Consider the following 26,305-nt stretch of genomic DNA (forward strand, 5'->3'; position numbering starts at 1 on the left):
CGAGGAAGGGTCCCAAGAGGCGAGGTGCCGCGACTCCGCGCGGAGGGCAGAGCTAGGCGCACGTGGGGGAGGAACTGCTTTTCCTGGGCTGGGGCAACGGGGCCGACCGCTGGGCTTAGGAGCCAAGAAGGGCCTGGGGGCTGGCGGTAGGGGTGCATTTCTGCAAATCTCAGGGCTCAGCGCCCTGGAGGCACAGCCCTGCCACTTCTGGGTGTGCGGGCGGGGACTCACGCAGAGCCCCGCAGCCGCTTCAGCGAGGGTGCCCCCCACCCACGCTCCTCCGCAGGGATGCGCTCCCTCTCTGCTTTCTCCCTGCGCGCAACCCCACCTTCGCTCGCGCTCGGGGAGCCTGCGGGACAGCCGGGAGGCGTGGCCCGCAAGCGGCCCGCCCCTTTGATGTGCGCCGGCGCCGCTGTGATTGGACAGTCGCTTGTGACGTGCGGGGACTGCGGTGGGCCCGGGTGCTGCGGCAGCCGCAGCGCCAGCCGCGGCTCGGGCTCCGGCTCCCGGGCATTTAAAGGGGACGCGGCGGCTGCCCGGAGGGATGGGGGGCAGGTGGAGGGGGCGGCCCAGACGCACATCATCCACGGGCCCTCGGGACTGGAGGGACTCGTGAGCCGGAGCCCAGAAATCCGGGGGTGGATAAGACACCGCGTCCCCTCCAATTCCCGTAAGCACCCTTTGCCCCATCCTGCGCCCAAATACCTCAGCTAGCCCCTCTCCCCCATTCTTTACACTCCAAACTAAGCCGGGACAGACCTCTACCGCTGCCGCTCCCCACGTGAGTCCTGGGCTCCCCGAGGTAGGGGAGGGCTGGGGTCCCAGTGTGGGGTGGGGGCTGCGTGGAGTTTGAGGGCGCTCCTTCACGTGTGTCAGTGGGGGAGTCCCTGGAGCGGAGAAATGAGTCCTCCTTCTTTCTCCTACCCCACGAACGTGGTGCCGGGATAGCCCTCTGTCCCCGACTCGGGCAAAGCGAAGGAATCTGTGCCCCCTTGCTCCCCGCCACCCACCAGTCCCCTGGGCTCCCCGAGCTGCGCACCCCCCTGCCCCGCATTGGAGCGAAGCACCCGCCAGCTGGGGGTGTGCCAGAATGCCTGCTTTCCAGCCACCTCTAAAAATATCTCTCCCCCCACTCCACCGGCAGCTGCCACCTCCCTGTCCACCGAGGATCCCCTTCCAGCTTGTCCACCCAGGCAGGGCGAGCCCAGAGGGGACTCCTGGTCCCAGCTAATGCACTGACACCAGGGCTCCAGGTCCTCAGGGCCAGCTTACTCACAGCCCAAGGGGGTCTCCAGGGCAATAGGGGGAGCTCTGGCTGCAACTTTGCCAAGAGGCACCAGGAACTCCTGAGTTCTGATCCTGCATCTGATGTTGTGTGACCACCACCCCCCCTCCCCCGGGATGCTAGCTTGACCTCTCTGGGCCTCCGTTTTTCCTATTTGCTGCTGATGGTGGTAAGAAGGAAGAGACCATGATAAAGCTGGAATACAGTCTTGGGGAGGGAGAAAACTTCAGCTTAGTTGTGGGATCCAGTTCCTAGTGATTGATAGAAGACCACCTGGGCTTGGGCAGGAGGCTTGTAACTGTGGTATCTGCAGGGTCCTCCATCCCCACTTCCATCCCTATCCTCCACATTTCCTGGGGAAGACTGTCCCCGAACTGTCCTGTGGGCTCCCAGTCCCCTCATTAAGGGGGGAGGGGGGGAATTTCAAACTGTTTCTCCCTCCCCCATCCCCATTCCCACAAATATCATCTGAAAGCATTTTTGTCAAAGGCAGGAGGAAACAAGGAGGAATCCGGTGATCTGATGTGGAATCAGGGAGGCGAGCACCACTTTTAGGTGGGACTAGAATATGGACTCCCTGCCACCCCAAAGAAACCCCTCTCTCCTCTCTCTGCTCTAGCCATCTGGAGAAGCTCCTAGATCCTGTCCCCCTTTTCTCTGAGGGACTCTTTTTGGTGACCACAAAAGGATTTGGTCACTTAGGACAAAGCTGCCAGAGGTGAGTAACCTTTCTGAACGTCATGAGAAGCAGATGCCAGAGGGGCCTGGGGTGCCACTGATTACCGTGGGGGTATGGGTGGCATGGCAGCACAGCCTTTTCTTTCTGGGGGAATAAACTCAGGATGCGTGGCTTTCTGCTCTGGGGACTAAAAAAACAAGGGCAACTCACTAAACAACAAATGTTGAACCGATTTCCCTAAATAGTATTATTAGATGAAAAAATATACCATGTCTTTTGCTCTAATAAACGAGAAGTTCTGTACATGATTGAAAATCAGTGGACCATTCCTCCAAATTTTTAAAAGGAAAAGAAAAAGAAACAAGGGCAAAACCAGGAGACCCTTTTCTATGGGATGAAAGTTGGTCTCTGGGTGGCTGCTTGAAGAGCCTGTGTATCTTTCTATGGCCCGCTCTCTTCTCCCCGAGCCCCGCATGTGTTGTTCGTGTCTGTGTGTGCCGTGGGGCTGTTTGCTTTTACCGCAGAAGTGGCATCCCCTGACCTTTCTCCTCAAACTCACTAGGCCTGGGGGCACACATGGGATATCAGGCAGGATCCTGGAAGTTTGGAACTCGTCCAGATAGGGCCTGGGAAGAGCCCTTCCATCCTCCCAAACATGCTATTCCAGTGTCCCCATGCCTTCTCTCCCATCTTCTCCTTGACCCCTCCCCTAACCCCCACCTTTTTCTGCCCCCTGCCCCATTCAGCTTTGGCTGCCTTTCCGGATTCCTAGATTGAAAGATCTTCAGTGGAAAGGCTGAGACCCACCTCCATCCATATCAAAAGGGCTTAATGCACATCTGGTTAGGGCGTGGCAAGGGGTGGGGTAGCTCCAGGGGATAGGGGCCCTCCCTCTGACCTATGCCCTGTTCCTGGGAGGTCCCAATCTCTGTCTCGGGGGCCCTCAGCTTCTCCCTGAGGGTCTGGGATGGTCTGGGGAGCATGTCACCTTGACAAAGTCAGGCGTTTCCAGTGTCATCCGCTGTCACCACCAGAGGGCAGCAACCAGCCAGGACTTTGCTCCTTTCCCGGTCTAGTCCCCTGGTTCTCAGTATCTTTCCAGATCTGTCCCAGCTGCTTCTAGTCTCTCATTCAACCCCAAGGTGGGGGGGGGGGGGGAGGGGGCATGGAGAAGTGTGGGGGGCTGTAGGTGGTGTCCTCTGTAGCTGAGCTGCTGAAGCCCCCGCGAAGCCAGCCCCTGTCCCCAAAGCCACCCAGCAAAGCCCCGCAGGAATTTCAAACTGACTTCCAGCCGATTGCCAGCCTCTGAAAGCACCAGGGAGGCCAGTCCCAGATCATCTGTGATGCTCAGGGGTCCCGGCCCCCAGCTGTGGTACAGTGACCCGGGCATCTGCCCCTTCCCTTTTAAGGGCAGAGAGCATACAAGGCTGTGGCCAGGTGTTCATGAACCAGGCTCCCTGGGGACACAGCACAGCCTCTGGCAAGTTAACCTCTCTGGGCCCTTATCTGCTGAATTCATGGGACTGCGATGAGCAGTGGGAGAACACTGGTGCGGGTGATGTGTAAACCATGACACAAGAAAGGGGGCCAGGATTATACTGGAGAGAAAAGCGCTGGTCTCAGACCCTAAGTTCTGGTTTTGAGATCTGTCTTTGCCACTTACCTTTGAATAAATTGGCTAACCGTTCTGGATCTCCAATTAATATCACCTATAACCTCTCGAATGTCCCAGGGGGTGGGTAGGAGGATACGTAGCAAGGGCTTTGCCATCTGTGAGCGCTGTGCCTATTTGAGGGGTTTTCACTGAGCCCCTGGGAGTGGTTCCCGGGGCTCAGCAAAGGAGATAGAATCAGGTGCGCATTAGTAGTGGAAACAAAGCTAGCTGCTGGCGCTCTCAGACAGAACTTGTGTGGTTCTCAGGAGCTCTGGACGACGGCTGGAGGCCGACAGAGTCCCTACAGGTGGTGCCCAGGGTGATGCAGTGACAATGAGCGGGTGTTTTCCAGTTGCTGGCCTCCGATGCCTGTCTAGGGTAAGTGGGTCCCTCCAGGGGTCTCTTAGGATGAGGTCTCAACCCCCTTCCCATTATGGGGTGGAAGGAGCCCTATCCAGCCCCCTTTAGGCCTACCCTCCTCTCTACTGGGCCTCCACTAATCCCTGGAAGCTTCCATCCCAGGTGTGGGGTCCTGCTGCTTTACGTACTCCAGGGATCCTGGGCCACTGAGACTCCCAGATGGATGTCGATGAGACCAGAGGGTGACTCTAGGGATGAGCTCAAAGGGACAGTGCTATTAGGGAGGCAGAGAGCTAGGTCCACATCCCAGCTCTGAAATTCGGAGCTTGGACTTCCGTTTCACAAGGTAGGCCAGGCCACAAACATCACAGGAATATCAGAGATCGAGTTAGGAAGAAGCCAGAAGGAGGAGTGGTTCTGTCTGGACTGACTGAGGTGGGAGGCCAGGAGGGAGAAAGGCAGTGTGGTGGGTATTCTGAAGTGGTACGTGATTTGCTCTCTGCCCGTCCGCCGGCTGGCAAAGGTGGCGGGACAGGCTGCTGAGGGCTTCTGTGGCCTCCATTCGCTTGCCTTTCTTTGTGCCTCACACTTGCACTCTTTTTTTTTTTTTTAAGATTTTATTTATTTATTTGACAGCGAGAGACATAGCGAGAGAGGGAACACAAGCAGGGGGAGTGGGAGAGGGAGAAGCAGGCTTCCTGCAGAGCAAGGAGCCCGATGCGGGGCTCGATCCCAGGACCCTGGGATCATGACCTGAGCCGAAGGCAGATGCTTAACAACTGAGCCACCCAGGCGCCCCACACTTGCGCTCTTGTCCCACGTCCTCTGTAGGTGGGACTCTGGTCCGAGGTCTCCACTTCCTGGAGCCCCCCGTCCCCAGCCTGTCCCCCTGTGCAGTCTGTCTCCAGGCGCCCCTGGCATGATCTCCTCCTAGCCTTCCCCTTCCCCATCCTGTGCCCACTCCCTGCTCCCTCCCCTCTGCCTTTTCAGCCACTGCTGCTCTCTTTCCTCTCCCTCACCTGTCTCCCAGGTATGTCGTGGCCTGGCTCGGGAAGCTCCTACCTCCCCAAGCCCCACTGCTTCTGCTGCCCGCTGCCTTCGGACTCTGGCAGAAACCCCACCCGCTGACGTGTTCCTCCCAGGGAACTGGCAAGTGATTAGTTATGAGCTCTCAGCACAGGGCCCGAAAACTCCCTGGAGAAGCAGTGTTCCAACCTGGGACCCCATCTGGCTGGAAGCAGCTCCCAGAGAGCCTTCCTGGGTCAACCCAGCGACCTGGTTATTCCAAGAGCTAAAATCTAGTTCTCTGGCCAGTGCGGAGGCCCAGGCACTTAGCTCTCCAGGCCCAGCCCTTAGTAACGATCCAGGCCCGAGGACCTGGCATTCACAGTCCACATGCCTTGGATGATACCAACGAGTGTTCCCTGGAGCCTGGCCTATTGGCCACAGTCCCATCAGCTGGGCTTGGCCCAAAAAGGGAATGAGGAGGCTGCTTCAGTTGGGTGAATGCCTGGTTTCCCTGACCTACGTTTGTTAGGGAAGAAGGTGGAGAGCACTCCACACCAACAACAAGGGTCACTGGAAGTCTCCAGAACGACCTAGTCCAGAAACCTCCCCCAAAGGGGTGTCCCCTTGGAAGCTGCGCTTCCCCTCCGTTTAGCTGACCCTGTTAAGCCCCGTGGCCCCAGAGGAGAGTAGCAGAAACAGGTGCTAAGGAAGCCCTTCTGGGTTCAGGAGGAGGATGTCTTCTGTGGATAAACCCCATCACAGTTCACTGAGAGGCGCCAACGGGGTTGGGCAGGGGAGGCTGGGGTGGGGGCGGCGGCGTTGGGTCCTCCGCCCAGCTTAACCTGCCTTGGGTCCTCCTCAGGTCTTGGATGTGCCAGCGCCTCTGGCCGTGGGCCGCTAACCAGCCTCTCCCGGGCCGGCCCGCGCCGCGCCCCCTCTCGCTTGCTCCCTCCTCCTCCTCCTCCTCCTCCTCCTCCTCCCTCCCCTGCTCCCAGGACGGTGGGATGGCCGCGCAGGGCGCGCCGCGCTTCCTCCTGACCTTTGATTTCGACGAGACGATAGTGGACGAAAACAGCGACGACTCGATCGTGCGCGCCGCGCCGGGCCAGCGGCTGCCCGAGAGCCTGCGGGCCACCTACCGCGAGGGCTTCTACAACGAGTACATGCAGCGCGTCTTCCAGTACCTGGGCGAGCAGGGCGTGCGGCCGCGGGACCTGCGCGCCATCTACGAGGCCATCCCCCTGTCGCCCGGCATGAGCGACCTGCTGCAGTTCGTGGCCAAGCAGGGCTCCTGCTTCGAGGTGATCCTCATCTCGGACGCCAACACCTTCGGCGTGGAGAGCGCGCTGCGCGCCGCGGGCCACCAAGGCCTGTTCCGCCGCATCCTCAGCAACCCGTCGGGGCCCGACGCGCGGGGGCTGCTGGCGCTGCGGCCCTTCCACACGCACAGCTGCGCGCGCTGCCCCGCCAACATGTGCAAGCACAAGGTGCTCAGCGACTACCTGCGCGAGCGGGCCCACGACGGCGTGCACTTCGAGCGCCTCTTCTACGTGGGCGACGGCGCCAACGACTTCTGCCCCATGGGGCTGCTGGCGGGCGGCGACGTGGCCTTCCCGCGCCGCGGCTACCCCATGCACCGCCTTATCCAGGAGGCGCAGAAGGCCGAGCCCAGCTCGTTCCGCGCCAGCGTGGTGCCCTGGGAAACGGCCACCGACGTGCGCCTCCATCTGCAACAGGTGCTGAAGACGTGCTGAGGACGGCGGCCTGCAGGGGGCGCCCGGGCGGAGGAGGGGCGGGGTGGGGGGAGAGCGGGAAAGACAAACCTAGTTTTATTACTCCCTTTTCCCTTTGGCTTCGGTATGTCCCTCCGGGAATTTCGGGGATTCCGGGCTCGTCCCCCCGGGGGCTGGGCGAGGGAGTTCGGAGCCGTCCCTATCTATGCAGTTAACCCAGCGCGGCTGCCTGCCCCCTTTGCACTGCAACGTTTCATTCTGGAGTCTGGCCCCACCGAGGGGGTGCGCATACCCGGGAAGGCAGCGGTGTTTCCAAAATCCTTGTCCTCCGAACTGGGAGGAAGGGGTTCCCTGGCAGGGGAGAAAGGAACATCTCCCGCTGCTTTAACTGCTCCCTTGAGCTGCGGAACCTTCCCAACCCCCTTTCTTCTGTTAAGGGAACTCCGTCCCGAAAGCCTCCAGGTCGCGCCGGAATCCCAGCCGAGAGAGATGAGGCTCTCCACCGACGGCCTCAGGCCTAGGTCTTGCTTTACCTACCGCGTCTCCACACTACACCCTTTTTCTTCTTGCCTCCCTTCCCGCACTCCACCCCACCGCCCACCCCCCGCCAGCATCCCCAAAGTGGGGGGGAAAAGAGCCGGAGGGAACAGTCGCCTCCTGGTGGTGGAACGAGGTAGCACACGGTCCGGCTGGGGTCCATCCAGCCCGGGACCTCGCAGCGCGCGACGGTGTCTCCTCTCACCCCAGCCTCGTCTATGCAGCAAGAGACCAGGGACTTTACCAAAGTCGCCCCGCGGGCTGGGCACTCTGCGCCCCCTCCTCCCGTATGGAACAGAAAGCCATGATGTTTTAAAGCAGAGCCAGCGAAAGCCAAGCCCCTCCCTCTTTGGTGTTTCAGAGCTATAAAGGAGGTGAAGGGGGGAAGCGCTGACTGAGATCTCTCGCGCCGATGTCTGAAGGGTGAGGGCGAGGCGATCCCTGCCCTCAGAGAGCCCCACATAAATGGGGGAGTTGGTGTTACCCCCCCGCCCCCCTGTCGGGGAAGAGTGCCCAGCTTGAGGAACCAAAACCGAGCAGAACACAGCAAAGCAACAGGCAAAAGAACAGGATGCAGTCAGTCGGTGCCCAGCCTCAGGGGTCTAGTGTAGAGGGCACTTAGGACGGAAATGATGGGGAGAGGCGGCTGCCCGGGCAGGCAGAGGGGGCTCAGTAATTAGCAGGAGCCTTTCACTCCCTTCTCTCTCTCTCTCTCTCTCTCTCTTTCTCGGGCCCCCTAGCCCTGCAGGGCAATCGCCAGGAAGTCATCAGAGTTTTATTCGAAGTTGGCACTTGCAGCTGGAGACCCCATCCTTCGTGGAGTAGGGGGTCCTCTGTGGACAAGATCACCAAACTCTTTGACTTCCAGTTCTTTCCTGTCCACAGCAGGCCTTTGGGTACATCCTCTCTCTCCCCAGGACCCCTTCCCACCAAAATGAGGGGAAGGGACAGGCCCAGCTCACAGACCAAGAGGTGGGCAGGCCTAGTCCAGCCTTGACCGTGGAGCTGGCTTTGTGCTGGAACTCAAGGACCTCACTCGGGGCCGTGCGTGGGTCAGGAGCTCAGAGAGCCCCAGGCTGTCAACAGCTGGGCTCCACATAGTTCCCCGGGAAGAATCCAGTGCCCTCCGAGCTGACGCCCTCGCACCAGCCATCTGAGTAGCGGCGTGTGATGCAGATGATGGTGCCCTCGGAGAAGGAGAGCTCGTTGTCCTTCTGGCGGGTGTATGGGTACAATGTCACCACTGCAGGGCGGGAGGAGAGGTTGCCATGAGACGTGCCTCCCGCCCTACTATGGGGATGTCAGGGAACATCTAGGGGGACGGCTGCAGGGAGTGGGGCTCCGAAGCTCTTGGTACCCCCTCCCCAGCTGGGTTTAATAATACTCAGTGCCAGGCCAGCTGCTGTCTTTCCAGCTTGGATCCCCACTCCTGGATGAACGTTTGGTCAGTTCATCAGGAAATAGGGAGGGGTGTGTGTGGGGGTGGTGTACAGGCTTATACCTTTGCAGATTCTAGAGTAGAACCCGGGGGGGGGGGGAGTGGGGAGGGATCCCTAGTCCCAGGAGTCAGGTACCTTTCTCCAGGTACGCAGCAGGGACCCAGCTAGGCTCTTCAGGCCCAAAGTCTGGTGGGGGCAGAGGCGGCAGCCCCAGTTCATCTAGATCCAGGGGCGGAGGAGGGGGCAGGTCCAGGGGTGGAGGCAACTCCGGTGCTGGGAGGGAAAGAGAAAGCCTGCAGATGTGGCCCAGCGGACCCCCTCCAATGGCCTCCAGGAAACTTCGCTGTTCAAAGTCGGAGCTCCGGCATCTACCCATTTTCTGTAATCTTTCTCCAGCCCCAGCCCATCATGGCCTCCAGGACGAGGCTTCTAGAACGCAGTAGGTTCCCAGCAAACAAATGTTGAGCAGTGTAGGGCAGTGAGGCTCTGCCACTTAGCTGGGTGACTCTCGGGCAGGTCACTTAATTGAACCTGTCAACCTCAACTTCCATCTGTTAAACCAGAGTGTGAAGATCCTCTCACGGTTGTTAAAAGTTTAGTTGCGAAAATGGATGAGAAGCTAGAACACAGAGCCTGGTATAAGGCAGGCGCTAAGCTGAGTTGTTAGCTCACTTTCTCGGGCCCCTTCCTCTCCGCTACCCCTACCCGGACGAGGCGTTCCCTGAGGCGGGCCGATTGGAGGGCGAGGGTGGGGAGGTGAGAAGAGACCCCGCGGTTGAGCGAGGAGAGGGCGGAGCTCCTTACCCGGCAGGGGCAGGGACACTTCCTCCGGCAGAGGGGGCGGCAGGAAGACCTCGGAGGCCGGTGGAGGGGGTGGGGCCGTGGGGCTGGGGAGAGGTGGGGGTGGGGGTGCTGCCTGCCCCTTGGTCGTGGAGACCCCACCGACACCTTCGGCGCTGCTGAAGACCAGAGAAAGCGGGGCTCGGCTAGGTTGGGGGACACCTTCCCTGACTCAGCATCCCCCCCCGCCCCTCCCCTTCAGTCGTGCGCCCCGGGCCTGTGATGAGCGTCCTCCCGACCCTAGTAGTCACCCTGACAACTGGCAGGAGTTCCCCTCAACCCCCCACTTGGACTCGTGGGGCTCACCCTGCCGAGGCCAGGGAAGAAACCGATGAGGCGGCGGAGAGTTTGCCCTCGGGCACCACGGGGAGCTGCACGGGCTCGGGGATCCGGGGTGGCCTCCTGGGGGGGAGGGTGTCGTCAGTGGGGGGGAAGGAAGGCTTCGGCGAGCAGGGGTCAGGTGCGGGCAGGAGGAAGTTTGGCTTCTCTGCGTGGAGGGGGGGGAGGAGAGTTGCAGGAGCGCGAGGCCTCACCCCAGGGTGGCGGAGGCAGGTGCGGCAGGCGCCTTGATGCTCTTGCGCGAGAGGGTCCCGGTCCGCGACAGCTGTGTGGTCAGATCCTGCGGGGGGGCAGGGGGCGGGGCTGACGTCTATGGGCCCCCCTCAGCGCCCTGGTCCCAGAAAGGAAACGAGGGAGAGGCGGCCGCGAACTGGGAGGGAGAGTGCGGGCACAGCAAGTTCCCACTTCCACTTCCCAGCCCCCTCTCCCACCCCACCCCACAGCCACCCCCTCTTGCTGCCGCCTGGGCCCCGGGCCTCTCTGGTCGGGCCGGCTGCAGGCCCGACGGAAACCCGGAGCAGACACGGTCTGAAGGCCACTTCCTCCGCACCGCCTAGCATCCGCCCCTCGCGCCCAAAACATCTCAGTGGCCAGCTTGGTGGTCTCTAATTCTGATAGAGCCCGACCCCCACGCGAGGCTGAGGAGGTGGGGGCAGCGGGGAGGGAGGAGAGGACCAACACACTTAGAAGCATCCCACCTGCCGTTCGGACGGGTCTGCAGAACCGGCTTTAGGAAGCTCGGGACAGAGAGGGGCAGGGCATTTAAAATGCACAAATGGCCAGGCCAAGCCCACAGGCAAGGGAGCACCTGCGTTACTGGTGGGGTGTCCCCAAGCATGGGGGACATGGGGAATGCTGTCCTCTGCTATTGTCCACTAGGCACAAGACAAGAGGGTCCTGAGCTGAGTCATAAAGAGTAGAAGCTGGGCAATGAGAAGAACTTAAGGGTGGGGAGGCCTGGTGCCCGAAGGAGGGAGTGTGGTCTGCATATTATGGGATGGGAAGGGTTTCCAGGGGTCATTGAGACCCAGGGGAGCTTTAGTCTAACCTGGAATGTTGGCCTGTGGGAACTGAGGAAGTGGGGTTGGGGACGTGTCCTCTCCCACCTCTCCGGGAGACAGCCGAGAAGGCAATGGCAGTGTCAGGCTCCCCGGTCTTCACCAGGCCCCCTTTGAGTGGCTGCATCCCCACCAGTTCCCACCCACCAGCAAGCGGCTCTGGGGTGAGTGCTGCGGTGACCTCAAGCCTCCAGACAGAGGAAGTTGCCTTCTCATGTGGCTGGGGAGCCATTCTCATGCACGACCTGACACCTCCCTTCCCCGCTTCCCCTTCACACACACCCAGCCCCCACGGAGGGGGGGTGCTCAGATGCACCCTCAGCAGATCATCTGAGGACAGGGTAAAGGCCAGTGGTGGAGGGACCCGTCAGGAAGGACTTTTAAGGAGGAAGGCTTGGAGAGAAGGGGTCCGCTTAGGGTGATGGCTTCAGGGAGTGAGGAAAGACCAGGGCGGCAGGTTGGGACACGGAGGGATGTGGATGTGGAAGAGAACTGGGGGCCCGAGGAGAAGGGAGCCCTGACGAGGAGAGGGTGGGTTATGGGAAAGAGGAGGGTCCCTCTCTCTACCTTGATCCCATGGCCAATGTCATCCAGGCAGCCAAAGTTAAGCGGTCTCCTGTAGTAGGGCGTGAGGGGAGGGAGGCTGTCGGGGGCGATGACTTTCTGACCAGGGGGCAGCCTCTGGACCGTGGCCAAGGTGCCGATCTCCCTTCGGGCAACCTTCTCCATGTGCATGTTCACCATCTGCCATGACAGGGTTTGAGGTGACAGTGGGGCAGTCTCTGTCCTTCCTCTTACGGGAGGAAGAGGATAGAGACTTTGGGGTGGGCGTAGGGGCCAGGGGAAGCCGTGAGGTCCAGAGACAGAGTAAATGCTGTCCCCAGGGTCACACGGCATTTGGGAAGAGTTGCCAGGGGAGGATGGAACCACTTTGGAGCAACTTCCTGGTGGAAGAGAATGAGGGTTATTATTAGCTGAGCAGGAACCAGAGGAAAAGAGAAAACACAGCACCCCTGGGGCTGCTGGGAAGAGAGGGGAGCGCTGGGCTGGCTGGGCAGCAGAGGTGGAGAACGCAGAGGTGGTGGAGCATCGTGGCTGGAGTGACTGTCTCTCTTGGGGGGACAAAGAAGTGAGTTCACTCCCTCTTGGAATGTTCTGTGGGGAAACTCACAACACTGGGAGGGTGGGAAGCCCGGTCTACTGGGGTGAGAGGAAAAGGCACAGTGCGCAGTGAACATGCGGGTGATGGGCGGGCTGATGGGTCAGTGGCTGTGTGCACGTGGCTGATGGGGCAATTCCTCAGCCAAGGATCCAGAAAGGGAGGAGGAGGGCATGTGTCCTAGCTGGGCGGGGGCACGGCGTGGTGGTGGCCGTGCTTTCGGGGCTGAAGATGACCTTGCCAGGCAAACACTCCGGGATGAGGACACTTATTAGGTCACTGCCTGTGTTTAGCTGGAAACAAGATCCACTTGCCTCTTTCCTGTACTAGGCACCCACCGCTACTGGTAAATCCTGCTTCCTACCATGCAGGATAGAATTCAGAAAGAAGTCAGAAAGGAAAAGGACTGCCTTCAAGGAGTTCCTAGTCTGGTAGGGCAGAAAGGCCCAGTATGGAGACATAACCACAGAGATAAGGAGGCTCAATACCCTCGGGAAATGCCAAGCTCCTGTGGCGGAGTCAGGCGTTTGGAGGAAGGCGGGAAAGAACTTATTGCTGGAGAACATGTCCGAGTGGGGCCAAAGAACAGGGAGCCAATGCAAGAAGCCCTCCCACAGCCCTTACCTGGCCCAGCGTGTTCACACGGGCTTCCACCTGCCGCAGGGAGGCGGCCTGCAGGTCTAGCAGACGCAGAGTGTGTCCGGCCAGACTGCCAACTTGGTAGGCCACACTGGCCAGTGCCTGGGTGGTAAAGGCCATGGTCTCCTCCAGCGCCTTCCTCTTGTCTGTGGCCTGAAATACACACAGCTCTGGTCGGAGGCCAGCCCCTTCCGCTGGATCCTTGGCTGGGTGGGTAAGATGGGAGAGGGAGGATGGGGGCTGAACTGGGAGAAAGCAGTAACTCTAGATGTTTGACGTGGTTTCTGTGAGAATGAAGTTGTAGTAAGAGGGACTTGGGAACATTAGGAGAGCAAATCTGTTACCCTGAGGAATGGGGGTGCAAGGGGAGGGAAAGATCTTCCTCCTCAAAGACTCAAGCTGAGGATTGACCTGACCACCTCCAGAGGACCTTTGGGAATAAAGGGTGAATAGCAGAAAGGGAAGAGGAAGGCAATACTTTCAAACTTAAAAAAAAGAACAAATCGACGCCAGACCCCCTATCCCAGACCTTCTAATCAGAACTCTGGTAGGATGGGAGAGGAAGGACGTGGGAGTAAGGAGTAAGGTCGATGAACCTGTGCCTTTAAAAGCTCCCCAGGGGACCCTTGTTCTCCTGTTTTTCTCCAGTCTGCAGAGTAGTGTTTAGGAACCAATGATCTAGTCCATTTTATAGATCAGGAAATTGAAGCCCAGAGAAGAGTGACTTCATTCATTCCCTCCAGTAGCTTCCCAATACACTGAGAATAAAATCCAGACTTCCAACCGTGGCCTATATAGGGCCCCACAAGGCTGGCTCTGCTTTTCTCTCCCGGCTCTCCTCTACCACTCCCTCTCACTCCCCTCAAGCACATTGGCCATAAGGTTCCTTTTCCCAGATCAAGCTAAGATTGTTTCTACCTCAGGACCTTTGCACTTGCCATACTTCTTTCTAGAATCCTTCTTATTAAGTCTCAGCTCCTCAGAGACACATTTCATCACCACCTTAAGATTCTCCTAGCTTACTTCTATATTGACTCTCTACCATATTTACCCTGTTCTCTTTTCCTCATAGCACTTAGCACTATCTATCAGAAATTATTTATCTATTTACTTCATTATCTATTTCCCCCCACATACTAAAATGTAAGCGCTGTGAGGGCAGAGAGCTTCTCTGTTTTACTCTGTATCCTACCCTGGAATAGTGCCCAACATACAGACAATATTTAATACATATGCATTTGTGAGTTAATTAATGAATTTAATGTGAACCCAAACACTTGCTGGGTATTTCCTTACTGCATGCCAGGCACTGTGCCAGGTGCTAGCCAGAGTCACACCGGCAGTCAGGGATGGAAGGGTGGGCAGGGAATGGCTGAAGACAGAAGAGGGTTTTTTGGGTTTGTTTTTTTTTTTTTTTTTTTTTTCCAGTTCCAGATGAGACCATGGGGCTAAAGCAAAACTCCGGTCATTTGGTTCCCCAGGCAGCTTCCTCATCTTGGATGAGGAGCTGCTGCCGGTTCCGATCATGGAGCCACTGCCATTTAGCCTGTAGCTTTCTCTAGAGGGTAGGGGTGAGTCCGGGACAAATCTGGGCCAGGCCCCGTGCATGGACAGACAAGGCTGCAGCACGCAGTCTCCTTGCTAAAGGCCCCTGGGTGCTCCCCGAGGTCTGTCAATGGAGAGCACACCTGGAACCTCTCAGAACAGGGTGCCTCCAGTGGAGCCTGAGCCAGGCTAGAGTCAAAGGGCAGGCCCAGAACCTTCTGGGCAGCCCCTCCTTGTCTTTGTTCCAACAGCTAGATGCTCATTTGCGTGCAGTTTACATCTCATCAGCCTATGTAACCAAGAGCCTTGAAAAGGCAAAGAAATCAACTGAGGATGTTGAAACCAGAAAGGAGAGCAAGTCTTGTTCTAGCTCAAGATCTTTCTTTAATAGACTAGGAAACGAAGGCCCAGAACAAAGCGGTTACTACTCCTCCTTTGGTCTGCACCCAGATTTCCTAGCTCACCTCGCCGGCACTGTCCCCTGTTTGGCCTGCCACCTGGAACTGTCAGCCCAGACAGGAAAATGTCTGCTTGGGTCCAGCTCCAGGAGGCTGCTGACCTTTGGTTTGGGGCTTGGCCCAAAGTTATGTCCAGAGGTATAAAGGTATGAGATCCATTGTCATGGCTGACTGCTTATTCATCATGCAAATTACCTTGTCTGTAAACTCAATGGACTCTGACGGAGAACTCTGCAGTCTGACCCCAGCCTGCTCTCCCCCAATTCCCCATGGGTTTCCTGACACCTGGTTGGGGTGCTGGGAGGGGTTGGGGGAGGGACAGAGGGCATGGGAACCAGGCCTTGTTTAAGGGCAGTTCTGAGAAGTCATCCAAATCCTTTGCAGGCATTTGCTCCCCAGACCGAGATCCTCAGAGAGGCCAGGAAAGGTAACTAAGGTCAATTAGTTAGTGTTCTGCATGAAGGAAGCAGGAACCCAGGGACTCTGACCTGGGTGTTTTTGCAAGGGCTGCCTCGCCTTGCTAGAATTGACTTTCATTATCTCTATGTGCCTTTCATCCTTCCGGCGGAAGATGATGATGATGATGATGATGATGATGATGACAGTCATGGTAATAGTTTCCATGCATCCTGCCCCTCCTAAGGGACAGGCACTGGGCTAAGTGCTTTAACACATTCTCACATTTAACCCATGGGACCCCCGTGAGGAAAGGTGTAAGAATCAGAGGGTCACCTTGCCATGGGTCCTGTAGTTGCTAGGTGGCAGAGTTGGAAACTGGACTCAGGTCTTTGGGACCCCAAATCCTATGTGCACACTGTGCATCCGACAAACGAGAACCATCTGGAAGAATCTGAAGGTGTGCAGAGGTTACTGAAGGAATGCGCAGAACCGCTTCTCTCCTTGTCCATAAGAGGAGCCTGCCTTCCAGCATCCTGAGACCGGGCTGGTTTACAAACCACAGTCCATCTCATCTACAAGTGGGTCACTTAACATCTACATGAACGGCAGTTATTCAACTAGAGGTTTGGGGGTGGGCTGGGAGTCAGAGTTCTGGGTTCGAATCCAGGTTCTGCCACCAGCTTAGAGACCTGGGAAAGTGACCTGATCTTTCCTTTTTTTTTTTTTTTTAAGATTTTATTTATTTTTTTGACAGAGAGAGACATAGCGAGAGCAGGAACACAAGCAGGGGGAGTGGGAGAGGGAGAAGCAGGCTTCCCACGGAGCAGGGAGCCTGATGCGGGGCTCGATCCCAGGACCCTGGGATCATGACCTGAGCCAAAGGCAGACGCTTAACGACTGAGCCACCCAGTCGTTAAGTGACCCGATCTTTCTGAACCTTGGCCTCCTGGCTGTGGAGTAGGAGTGGTTTTCTCCTCTCAGGACTGGGAGGAGGACTAAAAGAGGCCAAGTGAGGATAACATGCCTGCCCAAAGGAAGGGTGCAGAGCGTTCTCCCTGGTATCACCACTGACTCTCTTGAATCTGCCATTTTCCCATAAGCACTTGCTACTTCCATTATTTTTTTCAACGCTCCTACTGAGCCAGGAGCTTCCCAGGCCTGCCAGTGCAAAGAAACTGTCTTTAAGTCCTAGGGCCTGGCAGGGGAGGGGAAATGTGGAGAGGAGAGAGCCCGGCTTCAGAAGTCAGGAGGCTGATGCTCAACTCTGCCAAGTCCAAGCTGTATGACCTTGGACAAGTCACCTTGCCTCCCTGCACTGCTGGTTCTTCATCTATGAAAGAGGAATAATAATACTTGTCTCATGAGGTTATGAGGATTAATGGAAAAAACAGAGGTGCTCAATCATTGCTAAGTTTCCCTCGATCCTCTTCCCGTGATCCGAGAATCCACGTTCATGGTCCTGGAACAACTACACAGTTTAGGAGACTGCTCTAAAATCTTGTGCTGGTGGACTGCTCCCAGCCATCATGCTGTCCATGCCTCTGTCTCTGCGCCAGACCCAGCCTAGCCTGATGTCTCTCCACTCTCGCTCAAATATCAGGGAAAGGATTCTCCCCCTGGTGCCTCTCAGGTTCACGACACTCTTCGGGAGGTTCTCAGGTCTCACCCAGAGTCAGCGTGCACGTGATAATGCTGGCATTTGTGTGAGGACAAGTCTGGGCCCCTGCATCTGCACGGGACCCAGGAAGGAGACGAATGTCGGGTGAGGCTTGCTGACAGGCGGAACAGTGTGGCCTGCCCGGGGGGTCTCTGGGGCTCCGGGAGAGGGAAGGGGCACGGTGGGGCTGGGTAACATGGGGTCAGGGCTGAAGTCTGGGGGGGACTGGAATGGAGCTGAGGCCTGGGGTGGAGGCTTTCCCAGGTGGGCCCAGGACGAGCACCTGTCAGGATGCCTCTCACGGTCCTGCCTTGAAGGTGGGTTCCGGGGGCGGGGGGGCCAGGGTGTCGGGGCGGGTGCCCATGCTGCCTACCTGCACGTAGTTGTCCACGCAGTAGTCCGCGACCCGCAACAGGGAGCTGTGGTTGCCCCGCAGAGCCTCCCGGCCCGTGGGGATCTCGAACTCCTGCAGCTGCTGAAGCTCCGACATGGCCCCCCGCCTCTGGCCGGCTCCCCAGGGAGCCCGCTGGTTTTGTGCCTCACCCTGCTCTTGATTGGTCGCTCTGTCTTCCCCCTCTCGCCGCTTTTGGTTTCCTCTCAGTGAGAGACCCAAACCTGCTTGCAAAGGGCAGGCAGGCTCATTCCGGGACAAGAGGAAGTCAGTCTCCGCTCCCTGGGCCCGCGCCTCTCTGCCCCCTGCCCAGAGGAAGGGGGAAGCCAGGGGCCCCTGTGGGGGCCCAGTCCCCCAATCCCTCCCAGCAGAGGAAGCCAAGGTCGGGGGGCTGTGATTGCTCCCTGGGCCTGGAGAGGAAACTGTTTGGGGGGGTGGGGAACGGAGTGGGGGACTGAGGAGGAAGGGGGTTGGCCTGCTCTGGGTGGGCGGTGGAGGCGGATTTTCCACTCATGGAAGGGGAGGAAAGGGCAGAGGGTGGGGGCTTCCTTGGGAAGCTCAGGGATGAGTCACCAAGGGCCCGGGGAGTGGAGGGTGGGTAGGATATGGAGACCAGTCGTGCCGGGCGCTGTAGGGTGGCCCAGCAACCATGGAAACCAGCCAAGGCAGCAGCCAGAGGAATCAGCTCAGACAGCAGAAAGACACATCCAGAGGTCCCCTGAGAAGCGTGAGCAAACCTCGGAAGGGCTGTGTGTGAAGAAGCCCTGGTGCACATGCTCTGTGCCTGATGGAGGTAAGCCCAGCTATAGCGCCAGGGATTCGGATTAGACAACAGCAAGGAACTGGCTTCGAGAAGCACCAGGTGCAAGTTGCAGGTTAACTGGTCGGTCTTAGGAAGCAGCGGTGGACCGAGCACCGAGCTGGCCTCTAGAGGCCTGTGCTCTCCATCCTGTATTTCCAGCACAGTTGGACTAGAAACCTCCAGGCTCCTGTCCTGATCCTAAATTCTTCGCGCGCCCAGCTGTGAGTGGGACTCAGACCCTGGAGCGGGGGAGTCAGGATGGGCTCCAGGCCTCCTCCCAGCCACTTCCAGAGCCCCTCCTGTCAACCTAGAGACAGGACAAAAAGAGGATCCCTAACTGACCGTATTGATCTCTTAAGCATCTGCTTCTTGGGAGGGTCCCCTTGCCATGGGACAGGTGTCAGCCTGAGCAGGAGCTCAGTGTCTTTTTTTTTTTTTTTAAGATTTTATTTATTTATTTGAGAGAGGGAATGAGAGACAGACACTGAGAGAGGGAGGAGGGTCAGAGGGAGAAGCAGACTCCCCGCCGAGCAGGAAGCCCGATGCGGGACTAGATGCGGGACTCGATCCCAGGACTCCAGGATCATGACCTGAGCTGAAGGCAGTCGCTTAACCAACTGAGCCACCCAGGCGCCCGAGCTTAGTGTCTATTAAACAGCATAGCCCTTGGGTGGTCCTGGAAGGAGACCGAGAGAAATATCAGGATATGGGCCCTGTGTTCAGCGATTGGTGAGGGAGACCCACGCTCAAGGCTCAGAGAAGGCATGGAGGCCAAGAAGCATGGACACAGGCACTGGAGGTGGCGATGGCCCCAAGTGTTGACAAGAACAGCATCCTAAGTAAGGAGCCCATTTTTATTGAATGCGTGAAGGAAGATTGAGCTAAGAGAAGCTTGTAAGGTATAATCACGGGGCTCCAATGGGAGACACAAAGGCTTCTTGGGTGAGGGACGTTAGGAGCTGGTCTAGGACTTGCTTCACTGAGAAGAATAGTCTCAGAGCAGGCTCAGAGGTAGCGGATGGGAGGGCTTGGCAGACAAGGCACGGGGAGGGGAGTGTGTCGGGCTGAGGGTGAGAACTGGCTATAAGCCAGACGGGTCTCGAAAGGAGCAAGGCGGACGTAGGGGGCAGGGTGTCCGCTCCAGTGGCAGTGAGGGCTTGGAGGCTCAAGCCAGCGGGTGGGCTTAGGACCTTGAGCCCATGATCAGCTTAGGCATTAGAGATTTTGGCTTTCAGACCATCTGCTTTATCTGAAGACTTTCAGAAGCTGAGGAGCCGGGAAGCTCAAACACCATCTTGTCTGAGTCGAAGACCAGTGACTTGAAGTGCACGCTCTTTCTTGGCAGGTGAGAGGGGCTGAGGTTGCACTGGGCTGGGATTTAGTCTTAGAATTATTATTTTTTTTTATTAAAGATTTTATTTATTTGAGAGAGAGAGAATGAGAGAGAGAGAACACATGAGAGGGGATAGGGTCAGAGGGCAAAGCAGACTCCCTGCCGAGCAGGGAGCCCAATGCGGGACTCGATCCAGGGACTCCAGGATCATGACCTGAGCCGAAGGCAGTCGCTTAACCAACTGAGCCACCCAGGCGCCCTAGTCTTAGAATTATTAAAGTTGGGCCCCCGCCAGGCCTTCCTGATAACCCTGTCCTGATGATGATGATATCAGTAACTATAACAATAATAATAATAGTCATGATGTGCCATACAGAGGATTAAAATATTTTACATGCATTATTTTCTTAGGATTCACAAAAATCCTACAAGGTAGGTACCGTTATTATACCCATTTTGCAGACAGGGACACTAAGACTCAAGGAGGTTGAGTGACTTGCCTAAGCCTCACAGCTTGGAAATGGCAGAACCAGGATCAGAACTGGAGTCTGGCAGGCTCCAGAGCCTTTCACTTAACCACTAGGGTACAGTCTCCCCTGGCAGGACCTGCTGTTTCCCGAAAACGTCTACCTGTGCCATTATGTGAAACAATAACCTGGCTTCCCAAATTCTATTCACTGAAAGATACTCCTTTTCTCTCCCTTCTCCATGCTCTGATTCCTGTTCCGTCCATAGACAGATCCTACTCCAAGGGCAGAGCCTGTGCCTCCCCCATCAGACTGGGGGCTGTGCCTCCCCCATCAGACTGGGGGTACCACCCTCTCCTCCAGAGCCTGGACTCGTGATGGGGCGGGGTGGGAATTAATCTGCCGTGTGAAGTGAGGGGATGGACAGGAAAGAGGGTGGAAGTTGAGGTGTGGAAAGTGCAGGAGGGAGCTTCTGTGGGGAGCCCAGGGGGTTTGCAATCCCAGCCGCGGAACCCTTGCCAGGAGCAGGTCTCTCTGGAGCAGGATGGCCCAGGAGCTCAGCGAGAAGGAGCTATTGAAGATGGAGGTGGAACAGTTGAAGAAGGAAGTCAAGACCCCACGAACCCTGGTGAGTCCCCTCTTCCCTTCCCTGACTCTGTTTGCCATGGTGTCCTGGTCCTCACAGAGCCTGGCCCCCAGGGGAAGCGACAGGCGGCGGGCTGGTGAGGCCTCCGCAGAACAGCAGAAGGGGCAGGAGTGGGAGGTGCCTCTGGGCCAAGCGAGGCTGCAGAGGGAGGCTGGGGTTTAGCCCCACAGAGGGGCCAGGAGCGAACCCCGCAGCCTGGAGGCCGCAGCGGGCCTGGCCCAGCGCCCCTCGGAGCTAAGCACTCACCCCCCACCCCCGCCTGCCCCTTTCTCTTTCTCCTCCCCAGCCCCCTGTCCAGGCCCTGTTTTCCTGCACCGAGCAAATCATGGATGCCCACAGACAAAAGAGGGCTGGAACCACCCTTTGTTTTCTCACAGATTTCCACGACAGGAAAGGAAATCAAGGATTATGTGGAGGCTGAAGCAGGAAACGACCTTCTCCTCAAAGGTATCCCTGAGGACAAGAATCCCTTCAAGGAGAAGGGCGGGTGTGCGATAAACTGAGGGCCCTGGGGCCCCGCCCCCCTGCCCATCTGTCCCTCCTCAGCCCTGCTCTTCACCGGGAACCCAGTGTCCGGGGACTCCCAGGGACCAGGGGACTCTCCACCCTCTCTCGGCCACAGTAGGAGTAGACACCTGGCCCGTGCACTGGGGAGCTATGCCCCACTCCCACCTTCAGTTCTCCTCTCCTCCACCTGCTGGGCCACTTGGAGGCCCTCGAGGACAGCTTCTTGGGCTCAGCAACTGGCACCTTCTGTGGTGGGGTCCCAAGAGCTGGCCACGCCCTGAGACCCCGGACAGCACCCTTAGGGACGTCTACCCCTCCCTGGAGCCGTCCCGTCTTTCCCTCCACTCTCTTCCTAGGAGCCAGCATTCCTACTCAGAGTAGTTTGGGTTGAGGGCCAGAGTTGGGGGGGCCCTTCTTCCCCATCTCACGTCTGACCCTGTGGGCCTCCTCCTAGTCACTCCAGAGGGCCTGACGACAAAAAGAGTTTGTAAAGTCATGATGTCATGATTTATGTAATGTTCCGGAACGTCTGTTCCGTGCTGGGTCCTAGGGAGAGAAGAGTAGCAGCGCGAACGTGGCGGGAACTGAGTTTGCAATGAAGTCAGGAAGCGCTACTCCGCGAAAGGACCAACAGTGGTGTGGGGCACTCAGCAGACAGACAGACGCTCAGGGCCACGGGCAAGGTCCGCGTGAACTGTTGCAGGCCAGTGGGCCGTGCGGGGGGACGGGGCAGACAGAGGCCCAAGAGGGAGATGCGTGAAGCCTTGAAGGACCTCCCTGTGAGCCCAGTTAAGAACTGTGTTCCCAGGGCGCCTGGATGGCTCAGTCGGTTAAGCGGCTGCCTTCGGCTCTGGTCATGACCCCAGGGTCCTGGGATCGAGCCCCGCATCGGGCTCCCTGCTCGGCGGGAAGCCTGCTTCTCCCTCTCCCACTCCCCCTGCTTGTGTTCCCTCTCTCGCTGTGTCTCTCTCTGTCAAATAACTAAATGAAATCTTTAAAAAAAAAAAAAAAGAACTGTGTTCCCCACCGGCTGCAACAGGCAGGACGCAGCCAGCCGAGCGACAGGATTTGATTAGCAGGAGGGAGGCTGGTTCCTGCTAAGGAGGATGCGGATTCCTGGGCCTTGTTAGCAAGGAGATTATAGTCTTATGGAACCACAGAAGTGATGAGGGCGCAGAAGGCAAGCGGAGGACAGAGCACAAGGGGACACCCTGCAGCCCTGCCCCCCCCCCCCGTGGGATCCGTGTGACATTCCTCAGGCACTCCCCGCTGCCCTAAAGCTAAGGGAAGGAAAAACAAATGGTTAACTCATAGAGATCCCAGTCCTGCAAGACAGGAGTCTCCCTCATTTTACAAAGGTCTTAGTGATTTACCAAGAAAAAAAAAAAAACATTCTTATCAATAACCTAACTTCCAGAAGGAAACTCCCAACTGTCTTACTGTTAAGACAGTAATCTAGTAAAGAGGGAAAAACCACCTTAACTTGACAATGGCAAGGCCTCCAGTATCTTGTAGGTCCTCTTTAGCATACAAAAATTCTTTTTGAAAACCTCGCTTTTTCCTTACCCCCAACTCCCAAGTATATAATCAAGTCACCCCTCACAACCCCGATGCAGCAGTTCTTTCTGCCACGGGTCCTGTCCCCGTGCTTTATTAAAACCACCATTTTGCACCAAAGACGTCTCAAGAATTCTTTCTTGGCTGTCGACTCCGGACCTCACCCCACCAAACCTCACCTACATTCAAAAACTACATCAGAAGGACTCACATGATACAATGCGTTCAGTGCAAAGTCTGTGTGTGTGGTGGGGGGCGTCAGGGGGACCCATAGGAGGGCAGCCTAATCCAGCCAAATGGGTGAGTTGCGTCCTGGGAGGGAAAATCCGTAAAAGCCTCTAGAAGGAGGTGATATCCGGAGCTGAATCCTAAACACTGAAGTTGTAAATGGGCAGATGCATGGCAAATCTGGCTGAAGTGGCCGTATAAACAGACGCATAGATATGAGAAGGGAAAAATGTAGGAACCAGGGTTTGAATACAAACACCAACCGGGTTGGAGTGGGACTGTCCAAGGAGAGGCCTAGATCTTTGGAATTCACTGCTAGAGAGGTGGGCTTGGAGATGAGCAGAAGGGTCTTCGCGTCACCCACCTTCATCTGGGGTGTGAGTTGGCAATGTTTGCATTTAGAAGGAAACTGGCTTTTGACAAGATTGAAAGGAGAAAGAATGGAGGCGGAGAGACAGTTAAGGAGATGGTCCTTAGATTGGGGGAGTTGCCGTCTTAAGTCTAGAGTGGGAGGTGGGGTGAGGAGTTCTTTGGGAAATGAAGTTTTCCGATCTTGACATCTCGCGGAGTGATGGGTGATGGAGAGGGAGTTGTCAGGGATGATGGGCTTCTGGCTTGGGAGATGACTAGAAAGACGGCAAAGTAGGTGAAAATAAACCTAAAATAATACAGTGATCCCGCTAGAGCTGCAAACTCAGCCCCGCTCAGTGGGCCCCACCTCCAGGGCATGCCCTGGGCCTACTGGGGAGGTCATGGGCCCCTGGTCAGAATCTAGGATCTCCGGGGAAGTGTCCACTGCTTTCCCAACTCCTTCCTGAGAATTCCATCCTGACCCCCAACTTACCATTCTGCAACCTTGAATAAGTTCAGCCAATCTCATTATACTTGAGAAGGAAAAGAAGAGGAATGAGAAAGAGAATATTTAAATACAATAATTCTCATATTTTTTTAATAAGGAAGGGTAGGGACGCCTGGGTGGCTCGGTCGGTTAAGTGTCTGCCTTTGGCTTGGGTCATGATTCCAGGGGCCTGGGATCGAGCCCTGCGTGAGGCTCCCTGCTCAGCAGGGAGCCTGCTTCTCCCTCTACCTACCCCTCCCCCTGCCTGTGCTCTCTCTGTATCTTCTGACAAATAAATAAAATCTTAAAAAAAGAAAGGAAAAGCAGGTGTGGGCCACAGCCCTACAGCTACAGGCCACAGGGCTACGGCTTCCTTCTTCCTCCCACCCAGTCCTCGTTCTGCTCCCTCCAGGCGGTATCATGCTGCTTGGGCTGTCTGGCCCGGCGGGGACTCTAACCCTTATTCCTGAGGCGTTTGGACCCTGGACCAGGCTCTGCTGCTCACCTTTTCCCAGCAAACAGCACCCAGATGCTCCAGGGCTTCTGTTGGCTCCTCCTACACCCTTCTTGTCCACTCCAAGGTGTGGTAACGATCACAGGACCCCTAAGCCTCAAAGTCAGTCATCAGCCCAATGCTCTGAACCCCTCTTCTGTCTGTTTTCCTAGTGCCTGAAAAAGCCTCAAATGGCAGAGGGCAATCTCAGGGGCCACCCCAAAGGAATTATTGTGTGCCCTGGTGGCCCCATTCCTTCCTTGCATGCCCACACCTGCGCCTTAGCCAGTTCAGAGACTGAGCATGATGATGCCGAGAGCAGGTCACGGGTGTAATCTAAGCCGCCCGGCCCCAGCCCTGTCCCATAGATCCTGGGCGTTCATACCCATGAACAAAAGCACCATGTGTTGTTAGGGGTTCAGAGCACGGGCAGCAGCCTCACCTTTGACGACAGCACCTCATCTTTGCAAAGTGTCTCCCAGCTAGCTCCCCACTAGGGCTTGACCGGGCCAGTCCTTCGCTCTGTAAAGCCAGCAGCTTCCAGATGAGGGACTCTTGGTGAGGTCAGCAAATCCTGTCAGCATTTACCCCTTGCCTTAGATTCAGAGAGGAGTTGCAAAGCTAGTACAGAGGGTTCCCTTATCCCCCTCACCCAGCTTCCCTGGATGTTAACATTTCATTAACCACGTACTTGTAGTAAAGCTAAGAAATTAACATTGGGACAATACTATGGACTAAACTCCAGATTTGGATTTCCCTAACTTTTTCACTAGCGTCTTTGTTCTGTTCCAGGACCCACATTCCACTTAGTGTTTTACTTATTTTTCAGGGAAGGGCTTCTTCTTCTTCTTTTTTTTAAAGATTTTATCTGGGTGCCTGGGTGGATCAGTCAGTTAAGCATCTGCCTTTGGCTCAGGTCATGATCCCAGGGTCCTGGGATGGAGTCCTACATAGGGCTCCCTGCTCAGCAGGGAGTCGGCTTGTCCTTCTCCCTCTGCTCTGCTTGTGCTATCTCTGTCTCTCTCTCAGATAAATACAATCTTAAAAAAAAAAAAAGATTTTATTTATTTAAGAGAGAGAGAACAAGAAGGGGGAGGAGCAGAGGCACAAGCTGAGTGGGGAGTCCCATGCTCAGAGGGGAGCACCACACGGGGCCCAATCCCAGGACCCTGAGATCATGACCTGAGCCAAAGTCAGACGCTCAACTGACTGAACCCACCCCCACCAGGCGTCCCCAGGGAAGGGCTTCTATGTGGAGATACTGTGGTCTAGGACACAATGGCACACCTAGAAGACATTTCATGGGTCCATAGGTGGTAGCATTGACAGAGACATGACAGGCAGGGAATACAAATCCGATTCCCAAGTAAGTGCCTATTCTCGTGACTCTGTCCCCTCCATTGACCTGCCACCAGAGAACTGGCTGGTTGTCCTTGAGGTCTGGTATTGTATGAGGGGCTCAGGGTAGTCACCGTCACTGGCTCATTAACAGACCTGTGCCAGGCTTGATGAAAGAAAGCCCTGACTGTTCCGCTCATGCATAACCTCTGTTCCTGCCTCTCTGCTGCTTTGTTTCGTGAGTGCCAGTCAGCCCAGGGGTCACCCTGTCTAGGGGGTGATAAAGAGCCTCTTCTACAGGGGCGGCCTTCTGGTAAACCTGTTCATGACACTTGAATATTTTCAGTCTCTGAACTCACCCTAAGTGGACCAGCCACATAGTTTGCCCCAGATATCCTCGTTTCCAGTCCTTCGGTTGGGCTCTAAGACCTTGATCATCTGACCAGAACCTGAATTGCTTCCTAGAATCAGAGAGGAAGGAATTCCCTTCCCTGCTGACTTTTGGGTCACCCCAAGAAGCACAGTTCCCAGAGAAAGGGGAATCACTGGGATGCAGACGTTCGGACGTGATCAGGGCCTGAATTGGGGAAGTGGAGTAAGAACGGAGAGGAGGTGATGAATTGGAGAGATAATTAAGAGGTAATATTTTCAGGGCTTAGAGATTGCTTGAATGTTGGCAGGATGGGAAGGAAACATCACACATGACTTCAAGTTTCTTTCTGGGATGACTGAAGGAATGGTAGTGTCACCAGTCAGAAGGCTCTTCTCATCAGGTGATTCTACGTGATTCCCCGTGGCTTCTCCTCCCTCCCCTTTTGCCCTGCCGAAAACCACTGGAGGTGACAGCTGATAATATGGAAGGAGGTGAGTCCATGCAGGATGACTTCGTGGGGCAGGACAGGAAGAGGCCAACGAT

At 56.6% G+C, this 26,305-nt stretch overlaps 3 protein-coding genes across 10 annotated transcripts; 2 read left to right on the forward strand and 1 right to left on the reverse strand.

Annotated features, from left to right (window-relative positions):
* The first annotated feature begins 431 nt into the window (after positions 1-431).
* Positions 432-6,792, forward strand: PHOSPHO1 (phosphoethanolamine/phosphocholine phosphatase 1). Of its 5 annotated transcripts, none has more exons than XM_035026904.1 (5): positions 432-781; positions 1,905-2,003; positions 3,885-3,996; positions 5,009-5,127; positions 5,849-6,792. In XM_035026904.1, exons 3-5 carry the CDS (start codon positions 3,952-3,954, stop codon positions 6,738-6,740), a joined length of 1,056 nt encoding a protein of 351 aa, XP_034882795.1. In that variant the 5' UTR covers positions 432-781; positions 1,905-2,003; positions 3,885-3,951; the 3' UTR covers positions 6,741-6,792. The 5 variants fall into 5 exon arrangements, with proteins under 5 accessions (XP_034882795.1, XP_034882794.1, XP_034882797.1 ...); XM_035026903.1 differs by having other exon boundaries at positions 434-670; XM_035026905.1 differs by lacking the exon at positions 432-781 and adding an exon at positions 1,372-1,454.
* A 1,222-nt stretch (positions 6,793-8,014) lies between these two features.
* Positions 8,015-17,596, reverse strand: ABI3 (ABI family member 3). Of its 2 annotated transcripts, none has more exons than XM_035026901.1 (8): positions 17,163-17,596; positions 12,716-12,883; positions 11,500-11,676; positions 10,069-10,154; positions 9,842-9,937; positions 9,500-9,654; positions 8,831-8,968; positions 8,015-8,499 (listed from the first exon to the last, which is right to left on the reverse strand). In XM_035026901.1, exons 1-8 carry the CDS (start codon positions 17,277-17,279, stop codon positions 8,336-8,338), a joined length of 1,101 nt encoding a protein of 366 aa, XP_034882792.1. In that variant the 5' UTR covers positions 17,280-17,596; the 3' UTR covers positions 8,015-8,335. The 2 variants fall into 2 exon arrangements, with proteins under 2 accessions (XP_034882792.1, XP_034882793.1); XM_035026902.1 differs by having other exon boundaries at positions 12,716-15,583; positions 17,163-17,220.
* A 113-nt stretch (positions 17,597-17,709) lies between these two features.
* Positions 17,710-22,486, forward strand: GNGT2 (G protein subunit gamma transducin 2). 3 transcript variants are annotated; one of them, XM_035026910.1, is made up of 5 exons: positions 17,711-17,973; positions 19,218-19,327; positions 19,727-19,747; positions 20,305-20,410; positions 20,806-22,486. In XM_035026910.1, exons 4-5 carry the CDS (start codon positions 20,327-20,329, stop codon positions 20,929-20,931), a joined length of 210 nt encoding a protein of 69 aa, XP_034882801.1. In that variant the 5' UTR covers positions 17,711-17,973; positions 19,218-19,327; positions 19,727-19,747; positions 20,305-20,326; the 3' UTR covers positions 20,932-22,486. The 3 variants fall into 3 exon arrangements, with proteins under 3 accessions (XP_034882802.1, XP_034882801.1, XP_034882800.1); XM_035026911.1 differs by lacking the exon at positions 19,727-19,747 and having other exon boundaries at positions 17,710-17,973; positions 20,326-20,410; XM_035026909.1 differs by lacking the exon at positions 19,727-19,747 and having other exon boundaries at positions 17,715-17,973.
* Positions 22,487-26,305: the final 3,819 nt, after the last annotated feature.

The sequence above is a fragment of the Mirounga leonina genome, unplaced genomic scaffold (assembly GCF_011800145.1).
Source record: "Mirounga leonina isolate KUSES-001 unplaced genomic scaffold, KU_Mleo_1.0 Mir_200, whole genome shotgun sequence".
NCBI lineage: Eukaryota > Metazoa > Chordata > Mammalia > Carnivora > Phocidae > Mirounga > Mirounga leonina.

What these genes read in the sequence shown, in the direction of transcription:
- GNGT2 (XM_035026911.1), top strand. Translation starts at nt 20,327, where the DNA reads ATGGCCCAGGAGCTCAGCGAGAAGGAGCTATTGAAGATGGAGGTGGAA. An exon ending in TCAAGACCCCACGAACCCTG is followed by an intron (nt 20,411 to 20,805) that starts GTGAGTCCCCTC and finishes GTTTTCTCACAG; the next exon opens with ATTTCCACGACAGGAAAGGA.
- PHOSPHO1 (XM_035026904.1), top strand. Translation starts at nt 3,952, where the DNA reads ATGAGCGGGTGTTTTCCAGTTGCTGGCCTCCGATGCCTGTCTAGG. An exon ending in GCCTCCGATGCCTGTCTAGG is followed by an intron (nt 3,997 to 5,008) that starts GTAAGTGGGTCC and finishes CCTGTCTCCCAG; the next exon opens with GTATGTCGTGGCCTGGCTCG. An exon ending in GTGTTCCTCCCAGGGAACTG is followed by an intron (nt 5,128 to 5,848) that starts GCAAGTGATTAG and finishes GGTCCTCCTCAG; the next exon opens with GTCTTGGATGTGCCAGCGCC.
- ABI3 (XM_035026901.1), bottom strand. Translation starts at nt 17,279, where the DNA reads ATGTCGGAGCTTCAGCAGCTGCAGGAGTTCGAGATCCCCACGGGCCGG. An exon ending in TCTTCCCTGGCCTCGGCAGG is followed by an intron (nt 9,655 to 9,841) that starts GTGAGCCCCACG and finishes TCTGGTCTTCAG; the next exon opens with CAGCGCCGAAGGTGTCGGTG. An exon ending in TGCTGCGTACCTGGAGAAAG is followed by an intron (nt 8,500 to 8,830) that starts GTACCTGACTCC and finishes CCCGCCCTGCAG; the next exon opens with TGGTGACATTGTACCCATAC.